The sequence below is a fragment of the Strongyloides ratti genome, assembly GCF_001040885.1.
Source record: "Strongyloides ratti genome assembly S_ratti_ED321, chromosome : 1".
Taxonomy (NCBI): Eukaryota; Metazoa; Nematoda; class Chromadorea; order Rhabditida; family Strongyloididae; genus Strongyloides; species Strongyloides ratti.
Window position 1 is genome coordinate 765,384 of NC_037307.1, and position 12,408 is coordinate 777,791.

A 12,408-nucleotide genomic window follows, 5' to 3' on the forward strand; every position below is an offset into this window, starting at 1 on the left:
TATTGAAAAGGTAGGAACAATGAATATTTTAGAAAAATTTCCGCCTTTTGTCATATCTCGCTTCAAAATAAAGATATAAACAAGCAGTTTTTTTTAATCGAATTTCTATTACGTTTTCATATAGGGTCTACCTTCAAAATATTTTTATAACTTTAATAATTATTGAGATATAAAAAATGATGATAATAGATTACGCGCGAAAAATAACCACACATCATAACTCAAGAACGATTGAAATTGAAGAAATGTTTTTAACATAGACTATACTTCAAAGGTGAATAGAAGTTTGTCGCATCATTTTATATGCTTCTATGATTCGTTGACAACAAGTTATAAATAGTATTTGGAAGCTTTTTTGTAATCATATTTCTTATCATATCTAGTTCTATAAACATTCTGGTTAAATGAAATTATGCTTATTCGTTTTATCGAAAAAAACTGATTCAAAACTAATATTTTAATCTTAAAATGTTTTATTGAATCATGAAAGTCAAATTTAAAAAAAAAATTCCTCACTTTAATTTCTAGCTTTGATTCATCACAACGTCTACAGTTTCGATTTCTACATAATCTTGAATTTTATTTAAAATAAATAATTTTTCAAGAGCTATTAGAAAGATATTATATTATCCTTAGTTTCAAAAAAAAAATTTAATTAACAACATTGAAATCAGTTTTAGAATTTTTTTATAATTTGAAAGAACTTTTAAAAAGAGTTGTTTAAAATTTTAAAATTTTAGCATATAAAATTAATGCATCAGTGGTATATAATAAAAAAAGCTTTATTATCTGAAAAACACGTGGAATTTCTTTGTCTTAAATCAAATTTTTATAACTTTATTCTTAATATAAAATTTTTATTTATTTCAACTGATTTTTTGTCTAATTATGTTATGATACATTATGACTGCCATTATAATATTGAAGAAATATAAATATTTTAAAAACTATTTTAAATATTGCTATATATACCTGTTAACAATTATTCAATCATCAAATAACAGATATATTTATTTTTTAAAATTAAAGATTACATAAATAAGAACATTTTACATATAAATATTTTCTATATTATTTCATTTTCTTTTCGTTGGTATAATATTTTTTAGGTATTAATCTTTATCAAAGCCACGTCATTCTTAAATAAATTATTGCTATTTAAGTGTGATATAATTTTAAAGTAATAACGATATGATTAATTTAACAATTGACCATTTGGATGTTTGTCAACTTTTATGTACTTTGTATGCTTGTTTAGATTTTTTATTTGTCAAGATTGAAGTTTTTCTCTATTTAAATGAGGTGGCTTCTTTTGATTAGTAAATAACTTTTTATTAAAAGATAACTTTTTTTTGAGTCAACGACAGTTTATGTTTATTTTACTACAGTTGATACTTATTCGTAAATAGAATCATAAACATGGTATAAAACTATTGAGTGTATTAGAGAAAAAGTTCAATTATGAATATTTAACTTAAGTAAGTTCATTTATAAAACTTCTTTTAAACAATAATACGTTTATAAATATAATTTTTTACAGTACATTAGATTTGATATAATTTTTTTTACAAAATAGCTAACGTTTATATTAAAAAAATGATAAAAATTTTTAGCATTTATTAAAGACAACTTTAAAATTAAAAACATTTTGAAGTATTCTAGTAGTTTATTCGAAAAAATTTTTAAAAAATATCTTACCCACTCCTCCTATCTTTTTATAATGATTGTATATAAATCAAAATCTCTGGTCAGTTATAAAATACATTATTTATAACTTTTATTTGTCATTCTATTTCCTTATAATTAAATATAATACTAAGATAGGTAAATTATAAATATTATTTCCATAAATATTAATTTTTTAAAAAGTTTTTTTCTTTAATTGTAAAACTTAGCTATCATTTTTTTCTTAGAATAATTAAATATTTTCATTTCATTTTTTATATGACTGTTGGGAAAATGTATATAAAATATTAAAGAGCATTTATATAAGTATCGTGTTATTTGGTCTTTTTAATACACGTGGAACTATTTACAATTATTATAATTTTAAATAATTAAAAAATTTCTTTTTAGAATCATCTGGTTTACTATTCCTAATTGTTGTTATGATACGTACATTGGTAACATTAGGGCTTTTAGCTACAATTTCATACGCCTTATATGAATCAAAAGGTGACGTCATCGAATTGACGGCAAATAATTTTCAAAAAGAAGTAATTAAGTCAGATTCAATTTGGATTGTTGAATTTTATGCTCCATGGTGTGGACATTGTAAAAATTTAGTTCCAGCTTATAAAAAAGCTGCTAAAGCATTAAAAGGTTTGGTTAAAGTTGGTGCTGTAGATATGACACAACATCAATCTGTTGGTGGACCATATAATGTTCAAGGATTTCCAACTATTAAAATTTTTGGAGCAAATAAAAACAAACCAACTGACTTTAATGGACAAAGAACCGCTGAGGCTCTTGTTGAAGCTGCAATCAAAGAAGTTACTAAGACAGCTAATGCTAGACTTGGTGGTAAGAGTAGTAGTGGTGGTGGTTCTTCTTCTGGTAAAAGTGAAGTTGTTGAATTGACAGAAAGTAACTTCGAAAAACTTGTTCTCAATTCAAAAGATTTATGGCTTGTTGAGTTCTTTGCCCCATGGTGTGGACATTGTAAAAATTTAGAACCACACTGGAAATCTGCTGCTAAGGAACTTAAAGGAAAGGTTAAACTTGGCGCTGTTGATGCTACCGTTCATGCAGGTCTTGCCCAAAAATTCAATGTTCAAGGTTATCCAACAATTAAATTCTTCGGTGCTGGAATCAAGAAAGTATCTGATGCAGAAGATTATGAAGGTGGTAGAACAAGTCAAGATATTGTTAATTGGGCTATGAATAAGGTTGCTGAAAATCTTCCTCCACCAGAGGTCGTTGAGATATTAAATCAAAAACAAGTTGAAGAGGGTTGTAAAGATAAACAACTTTGTATTTTTGCTGTTCTTCCACATATTCTTGATTGTCAATCCAAGTGCCGTAATAAATATATTTCTGATCTCAAAGAAGTTGCTGAAAAGTACAAAAGAAATCTCTGGTCTTGGGGATGGAGTGAAGCTGGCAAACAATATAAACTAGAAGAAGCCTTTGGTGTTGGTGGTTTTGGCTACCCAGCAATGGTTGCTGTCAATCCACGTAAACAAAAATATTCAATTCTCAAAGGTTCATTTGGTGTTGATGGCATCAGTGAATTCCTTCGTGATCTTTCATATGGAAAAGGGCAAACTTTATCAATGAATGAAAATAAAACTCCAGAAGTACTCACTGTTGAAGCTTGGGATGGAAAAGATGGTGTTATGCCAGTTGAAGAAGAAATTGATTTGAGTGATGTTGATCTTGAAGACATTAAAACTGATACCAAGACAGAGCTTTAAGCATTTGGACCAAATATTTAATAGTTTCTTATGTTTTATTTTTTTGTTTGTTTCAAACAAACATTTGTGTTATAGTTTATTTATTTAAAGTAAATTATTTTTTTTAATTTATAGTTATTTCATAATAATTTACACCATATAACAAATATTTTTACATTGTTAAAACGTTTTATTTCAATCGTGTATTTTGATAAAAATTAACGATGAAAAAAATATATACAAATATTGTACAAAATACAAAGTTTTTTTAGTTTATTTAACTTCTTCTTGTTTTACGGTAACAATCTCATCTTCTTTAGAATTTAATATATTTTGTAATTCTTCAGATTTTATTCGCAAAAGTTCCTGTCCATCAATAATACTTTTTTTTAAATCATCTATTTCTCTTCGAATTGTCTCCCTTGCTTTTACTATTTGATCCATTTGTATTCTTTTAATATCTTCAAAGTTCGTTCGAAACTGATTATTGTGAAGTTCATTTTTTTTAACTGCTTCTACTAAACAACGTTCCATAAGAGCTGAAGGTTCTTTAAAAATCAGTTCATCATAATGTTCAGCTGCTACAGTTCCATCACTTCCAACAAAAGTTGCACCATCTTCTCTTATCCTAACATAATGATACAATGTTACTGGTTTCTCAGCTGTATCAACAAAAAATATTTTTATCATTACTTCTGATTCAGCCCAACATGTTTCACATACTTGAAATGGGGCACTATCAACAACTGAAATAAGAGTGGCAAAAATTTTATCAATCAGAAAATATACCTTTAACATTATTTTCATAACTTTCATGTAATTTAAATTGAACTTTTTTAACATATTTTGATATATCTTCATTTAGATAAGGTTTAACAAAAATAGTCCATTCATGGGTACGGGATTTCCCACTTGTATCAGTAATTGGTTCATCTAATGGTTTTGCTATATTTCCAATAATTATTGGTTTAATTATCTTAAAACCTTTTTTTCTTTCCTGAATATTGTAATCCATTTTGATTATATAAATAAATTAAGTTTTATGAAAAAAAGAAGTACTCTAGTAGAAGGTTAAGTCAAAAATACTTTAAGTATTAGAGGATACGTAATACCATTTATAAAAAAAATCAATCTCCTGTATGGAAAATGTTGTAAACATAGTTGTTTTTTTTAACATAACATAATACAGTATAATATTATTTTTTTTTACATACTGTAAGAAGTTATAACAATTATTTAATATCAAAATAAAAGATAAAATTATTAATTATTAATTAACATTATATAATTAAGTTATTTTTTTGAGAAATTAATTATATTTTGTAACTTAGAAATTTTCTGAAAGAGTTAATAAATTTATTTATTTTAAATAATTTTTTATTCCATAATTTAAACTTTAAGTGATTAAAACATAAAATCTAAATTTGTATAAGATTTTTTTTTGATAAATATTTATTACTATGGAAATTTTTTAACATGCTTATTTTTATTTAAAAATTGTAAAATATAAACTTATCTATGTAATATTTAGTAATATTACTGTAAAAAAGTTTGCCAATCTTATTATTTCTTTATAACGGGTATTATTTGAATACTTGTTATAGTGTTCCATTTCAAGTATATTCTAGCTGGAGGAATCATATATGATAAAGGGGTTTTATAAGCAAAATGATGAATAGACAGGATAATAACCAACAAAGTATCAGGATTTCAAAACAATACATTTTAATGGTCGATGTTTTTTTATAATATTCAAGTCGTACCATTCAATTTAGTTATAAATTTATGTAGATTCAGAAAAAGTGCTTGAGAACATGCATATACAAAATATACTGATGATATAATAATTCTTTTAAAGAATCTCTATTTAAAAATGCTAGAATAAATTTATCACTTGATTGACAAAAAAATGTTCCAAGAAATCATACATTATCTAATGTATCAAGATTTTCAATTGTAATTTATTATCATAAAGTTTTTAAAAATGATAATTTGTATTTAGTTGTATATTTTCAAATAAGTATTTCTGCCGAAATTGTCTTTATAAGATTATTTTATGTAAAACTTTTAGATTGAAATATTTTTAAAATAATTTGTTTGATAAAATTAAAGTTTTCATGATATAAAATGTTTATTTTTTATTACATTTAGTATGTAATAAAATTTATTTTATGTTACACATTTGATATTAAAAAATTTATATTTAATATAAAAATATTTTTTTAATTAACTTTTATATTAAGATGTTTTTTATTATTTATAAAATTTATTTATCTATGATTCAATAATTTAAAAAAAAGATTTATTTCAATATTTTATGCATCGGTAAAAAATATCTTTTTTTTTTATTTATTATTATATATTAAAATTGGTCATCATATCAAAAAGCAATATATTATCAAAATCAAAAAGAAATTTTATATTAACTTTACGTTAAACTTTATAATGTTTCTTATCAAACTTGTTCTTAAAATAGTTTCTTTAAAATTATATTTATTTGTGTATAATATAAAGTCTTACAAATTTTATTTAAATAACATTTTTGATAAAAAGTTAAAAATATTTTGACTAGAAATGTTAATAAAATTATGTTATTTAATTTTAATATTAAATAATAATTTAGTTGTTGCTCCTGAAACTAAAGTATGTTTTGTTTTTTATTATTAATGCGTTAAAATAATAAAGTTATATTTTTGTAAATAGAACAATGTTAATATTGCCATTATTGGTGCAGGGATGTCTGGAATGGCAGCAGGTGGAAAATTAATTGAATTAGGTTATAATAATATTACAATATTTGAAGCTTCAACAAGATTTGGTGGTAGAATTATGTCTATACCATATAAAGATGGTTTCTTACAAATGGGAGCACAATTTATTAATGGTGATAAAAATCCTATTTATGATATTGGTAAATATTTAAATGTAATTGAAGATGAATATGCTGACTTGGGACATTTTAATGAGGCAAGATATTTTTTTGGTAATTGTACTGTAGAAAAAAAAGATATTCAAATATTTAAAGAATTTATTGCTCCATTAGATAATAAATATAGAAGTATTGCTGATAAAGATGAAGAAGCTTCTAGAATTCATACTCCTGAATCTATTTATAAAATTGATTATAGAAGATTTTTAAAAAAAATTAAGGCTACTGATAAACAAAAAAATATTTATGATGCAATGTCACGCTCTTTTAGATCATACTGGGAATTTGAGTGGGCATCTAAATGGAGTGATCAATCATTAAGAAATCTTGCTGAATGGAATGATTTGGGTGATATAGGTGTTTCATACTCTACAAATAAATATGGTTACAAAGCAATTGTTGATTATATTAAAAAACGTGTACCAAAAGAAAAATATAAATTTGGTATTCGTATAAATAAAATTCGTTACGATAATACTGGTGTCTATTTATCTGTAAATGGTGAAGAAATAAATGAAAAATTTGACCATGTTATAGTAACTTCTGCATTAGGACATTTAAAAATTTATCATAAAATGTTATTTGAACCACAATTACCAAAATATAAACAAAAGATAATTGAAACTGTTGGTTTTGGTAGTAGTCAAAAAATATTTTTTATTTATAGTAAACCTTTTTGGAAACCTCAACATGTTTCAATATCTCCTTTACCAATTAAAAATTGTAATCGTAAGGGTGATATTGATGAAATTGAAAGTGAATTAATTACATTTCAAGTTGTTAATTGGTCACCAAATGTATTGACAGCATGGATTGCTGGAGATGGCCCATTAAAAATGGATGAATTAAATGATATGGAACTAAGTGAGAAAGTTACAAAATTATTTCGTGATATGTTTTTAAATGAAACTATTCCATTTCCAGAAAAAATAATTAGAACAAAATGGCATAAAAACGATCTTTATAATGGGTCTTATTCATATGTAAGTAAAGAACAAGCTCGTTTGAAAATTAAACATTGGGAATTATCAATGCCTGTAAAAATAAATGGAAATCCAAGAGTATTATTTGCAGGTGAAGCTACACATCATCGTATATTTGAAACAGCTATTGGAGCTTATCTTTCAGGAAGAAGAGAAGCAGAAAGAATTCATTTTTATCATACTAATTGAAATAGTTATATTAGTATATTGGGAAAAATTAAAATTATGTGATAAGTTTTATTTCTCATATAATAGTAACATTGTATAAAATATTAAAATGATGTGGAGAAAAATATAAAAACCGTATTTTGTAACATTAAATTTATTCTACCATAAATATGCTCATTGAAATAAAATGAGAAGTTAAAACATTAATATGTTAAATTACATAAGTATTTTTAAATTAATTATTATAAATAATATTTAATTTAAATTTATAACTTTTAAATTTATATTTTACTTCTACCGTCTTTCATCATTCCTTCAAAATATTTTTTAAATGTTGGTAAAACTTCCTTTTTATTTAATTGTGATTCTTTTGCCCATTTTAAAAGATTTTCATAAACATTACCATCTCTTCTTCCAAGTACTGAATGTAATTCACGATCAGACATATTAAATGAATCTACTATAGCTACCGCATTTGGTCTTATTTCATTTAAATAATAATATATTCCTTCCTTAATATTTTTAATTTGTATATCATTCATATAATTATTACACTTCAATGCACCAGTTAAATGGGATAACATGTCAAAAGCATAAAGTTTCCATAAATTCATTACTACATTTCTAATTTCATAATCTTCAATTAATGTAACTTTTTTGTAGAAATTTTTAACTAAATATAATTTAACATGTAATCTAGTTGCTTTACACATTTCAATTCCTGTTTTATTTACTGCCTCTTCATAAGTAGATTGTTTAAGATTATTAGTAAAATTTTCATAACATGTCAAAATTTGGTTTCTTGCAATATTTTCAAAATCTTTTATTATTTCTTCACCAGATGTTGTTCTATAATCTTTAAAGTTAGATTTTAAATCTGATTTTTTTTTAATATATTTAGTTATTGAAGCTAAATTATCAGTTCCATCATTAATGTTTTTAACTAATTTCATTAATATCTTAGCAACTTGTAATAACATAACAATATTTTCACCTTCATAAGTACAACCACCAACAGCAAATGTATATAATTGTGGAAGACCAGATGCTTCAGAATAACCATGTCCACCACATGCAAATCGACATTGTTCTATACCTTGAGCTGTTTCAAACGTTACTATTGCTTTTAATCCACATGATAATGCATGAAGATCCCCTAAAAGACTAATATCTGATGTCATCTGAGATTTTTCCATATAATTTAAATACATATCTCTAATCTCTGAAGCTGCTAAAAGGAAAGCAAAAGCACGTGCTATTTGTGGGAAAATTCTATATTGTTGTGTTTGATAATCTATAATCTGAATCTCTCCTTTATTTTCAATTATTTCACCTTGTCTTCTAACAGCTGAATATCTTGTTGCAATGACAGTTGCAGCAGATAACATTAATGCTTGGTCTCTAATCATTATAGATCTTGTAAAAACCATAGCTCCATATCCAAGTTTAGAATGTTTTGGTGCTATATATTCTCCATTAGGAAGAATTTTAGCATACCTCATTAACATATTTTCTCTTGGAATTCGACAATTTTTAAATAAAAGAAAACCATTATCAGCACCATTAACGCCAAGTTTAGGTCCTATATCTCCTATAGTTATATTTGGTAATGGCATATGATTATCTAAATCACGTAATTGAACAATAAAAGGATGTGGGCCTTTATTTTGGCCATTAGTATATAATTGTGCCATAATAATAGCATAATTACATGTTTTACCTAAACCACCAGGCCACCATTTAGCAGCAGTAATAGTTGGAGAATTTAAAATAAATTCTTCTGTCTTTGCATCATATGTAGCAGTGGTTTCAAGTTTTTTTAAATTAGTACCATGACCAAGTTCTGTTTGTGCATAAGTACCAATAATTCCACGAAGTATAGTTAATGGTAACCATTTATCTAATTGTTCCTCTGTACATTGACTTTGAATACATTGAAGAAACATTGAATAATGTAATAACATTCCATGAAAATCTCTTCCCATAACAAGTGTTTGATAATACATACCTTCACCAAAAAAATCACTACCATCTATACAATCTGCATGATCAGTCATAGCAACAGCTTTTTGAGCATTTCTTTCAACACGTTCTTCTCTTGTCATAAATTCTACAGGAATTTTATCACATAATTCTGGATGTTCTTCAACATATTTTAATATTTCTTCACGTCTTTTAACTTTATCACTTCCTTCATATATAAATTCAGCCATTTTATTTATACAAAAAGTTGCAGATTTTCTTTCTTTAGTTATATCTGGATTATCTCCATTCTTAATTAAATGTCCTTTCATTATTTTTTAAAAAAGATAAAAAAAAAATTAGATAAAAAATATATTTTATAAAAATATCTAAAAATAATAAATAATTAATACTTTGTTTTGGTAGTCAATATTATAGATAAATGTACTTAATTATAATATACATCAGAAATTATAACTTGTCGTGTATAAAATATAAATTTAGTTATCAAATGTTGTTTCGTTTGTTTATGCATCTTTTAAATAATTGATCATTCCTTATATAGTTTTAACTTTTTATTTCTCTAATTTTCTGATTAAAGAAATTTATTATCGTTGCCCTGTTATTTCTATCACTATACTACACTACAAATGATAAAATATAATATTAATGAATGTTATACATTCCAAGATATTGTTTTTCATTTTTGTTTAATTTAATTTTTGTTTAATTATATTTTTTATTAAATGGTTAATACATTTTTTATAAATTAACTTTTAAATAATTGAATTTTTGAATATAAAGATAAATAAAATCTGTGTTATATAAACAAAATAGAAAAGTATTGTTATTAATTTAAAGAAAAATATTTTTTTTCTTATTAAAAAATTGACAAGTAATCTGTATATTATATTATACGTGTGAAACTTGAAGTTGTTTTTCTTTTGTATGAAAATCATAATGTATAAAATATATATACTCAAATCAAAAAATAGTAAATAAAAAGTTTTATTTAATTTTATTAATGTTTTTATTAAATTTTTTAACTACAGAAAAAAATTTAGTTTTATTTTAAAATATTTAATTATTGTTAAGAAAAAAAGAGTTAAAGCACTATGTAATATTATATATATTTTTTTTTAATATTTTCCATCATTTCTTATTTAATATGAAGTAAAATGTTAATTATATTGAAATTCGAGATAAATTGTATACGCAATTTCATTTATAGGTAGAGATAACATAAATATAGAAAAATTATGTATTTTTATATGGTTCAGCCTACATTATCCTCAAATACCGAGAAATGATAACTATATAAATATCACAATTTATTTTTAATCATTATCTTTATAAAAATATTCTTAGATAAATTTAGGTTGTGATAATATTACTAAAGTAATCATTTGTAATAGTTAAAAAAAAAAACAAAACATTATTATTGTTATTGTCAATAGTTTTATGATTATAATAAGTAGGGACATATTTAAATGCTATTTTATGCTCAAATATGTCAATTTTAAGAAAAAAATTATGTAATATTTTTATATGACCTATCCTTTAAAAATTTAATAATAACAGAATTAAAATTTTTATTTTAATACATTTAATAGAATTTCTCAGAAATATTTTAATTCTAAATATTTTTTCATTATATAATTATAAAAAACATTTTGTGAATTTTTTTTTATTTTAATTCTTTTAATTAATAAAAAAATTTAACCTTTTTCTTTAAATAAATTTAAAAAAAAAATATTTAGGAATAATGATGATGATTTTGAATAAAAAAGTTATTTTTTTATTTACTATTTTTCTTTTTCTTGGTGAATCATTTGGAGAAAGTTTTAATGTAAAGTTTATTAATAAAATGGAACCTTATGAAGATACCGAGTATATTTGGACTAAAAGAACATTTGAAGATCCAAGGTTTTATACAGCCTCTTTTGGTAAAAGAAATGTTGAAAAAAAGTAAGCTAATATAATATATTAACTTTTTTATAAAAATATTTTTTTTTAGAAATGTAATAAAAAATGAAAAAAAGTCAAAAAAAGAAGTAAATATGAGTATTGAGAAAAAAAAAGATGACGAATTAATTGATATAATGGATCCAAGATTCTATTCTACAGCATTTGGTAAGAGAACAATTAAATTAGAAGATTTACAAAATATAGATCCACGTTTTTTTTCTTCTGCATATGGTAAAAGATCATCATATGAAATGGATGATCCACGCCTTTTCTCAGCAGCTTTTGGAAAATAAAAGTATTAAAAATAATTATATTTAATGAAGTACAAAAGTCAAACATTTAATACACATTTTTTATATTTCTTAAACACAAATATAAACAACATAACATGTCATTTAAAGAAAATAATATTTTAAAATGTAATTTCTTTTTCAGTAATTAAACTATAATAATATGTTTTATGATCTCATATCTCTCTCTTAAATTCAAAAATCATTTTAACAATTTTTGACCAATAAATTGTTTTTTCCATATTAATTAAATCTAACTTTTTGTTATTAAAACAGCCTTATACATTAATTACATAAACATTCTTGTTAATCTACTTATATTAACACCCACATTTATATTTTCTTTTTCATTATTTAAATGCTCCTAAAAGTGAAAATTATATTGTATAAAAATTAATGACGTGAAAAGTTTAAAATTAAAAATTAAAATTGTATGTATGAATTTTATAAATATTTAAAATTTTTATAAATTTTTAAGAGCTACATACATTTCTTTATCCAACATTGTTATTAAAAATGAAAATTATTTTTATTCTAATTATGAATTTTAGTTAATATGGATTAAGTACAAAGTGATAAAATGAAAATCCTTTTTTTAATAATAAATAATTTAAAATTCCATAAGAAATAAAATTTTTAATATATCATTTAATAAAGAATATATTAATAAATGGGAAATCTTTTTATTCATCATGTTTCTTTTAATTTACAAA

General features: G+C 23.1%; 5 protein-coding genes across 5 annotated transcripts; 3 read left to right on the plus strand and 2 right to left on the minus strand.

Annotated features, from left to right (window-relative positions):
* Nucleotides 1-2,108: 2,108 nt before the first annotated feature.
* On the plus strand, nt 2,109-3,416 carry SRAE_1000024500 (Protein disulfide-isomerase A6; the record flags this gene model as incomplete). The annotated part of the gene is made up of 1 exon (XM_024647055.1): nt 2,109-3,416. One exon carries the CDS (start codon nt 2,109-2,111, stop codon nt 3,414-3,416), a length of 1,308 nt encoding a protein of 435 aa, XP_024501171.1.
* A 252-nt stretch (nt 3,417-3,668) lies between these two features.
* Nucleotides 3,669-4,410, minus strand: SRAE_1000024600 (Gas41; the record flags this gene model as incomplete). Its single annotated transcript, XM_024647056.1, has 2 exons — nt 3,669-4,141; nt 4,185-4,410. The coding sequence occupies 2 exons, from the start codon at nt 4,408-4,410 to the stop codon at nt 3,669-3,671; spliced, it is 699 nt and encodes a 232-aa protein (XP_024501172.1).
* Nucleotides 4,411-5,969: 1,559 nt separating this feature from the next.
* On the plus strand, nt 5,970-7,496 carry SRAE_1000024700 (Amine oxidase domain-containing protein; the record flags this gene model as incomplete). The annotated part of the gene is made up of 2 exons (XM_024647057.1): nt 5,970-6,038; nt 6,099-7,496. 2 exons carry the CDS (start codon nt 5,970-5,972, stop codon nt 7,494-7,496), a joined length of 1,467 nt encoding a protein of 488 aa, XP_024501173.1.
* A 260-nt stretch (nt 7,497-7,756) lies between these two features.
* SRAE_1000024800 (Peroxisomal acyl-coenzyme A oxidase 2) lies at nt 7,757-9,769 on the minus strand (the record flags this gene model as incomplete). Its single annotated transcript, XM_024647058.1, has 1 exon — nt 7,757-9,769. The coding sequence occupies one exon, from the start codon at nt 9,767-9,769 to the stop codon at nt 7,757-7,759; it is 2,013 nt and encodes a 670-aa protein (XP_024501174.1).
* A 1,535-nt stretch (nt 9,770-11,304) lies between these two features.
* Nucleotides 11,305-11,698, plus strand: SRAE_1000024900 (Hypothetical protein; the record flags this gene model as incomplete). Its single annotated transcript, XM_024647059.1, has 2 exons — nt 11,305-11,405; nt 11,455-11,698. The coding sequence occupies 2 exons, from the start codon at nt 11,305-11,307 to the stop codon at nt 11,696-11,698; spliced, it is 345 nt and encodes a 114-aa protein (XP_024501175.1).
* Between the last annotated feature and the right edge of the window lie 710 nt (nt 11,699-12,408).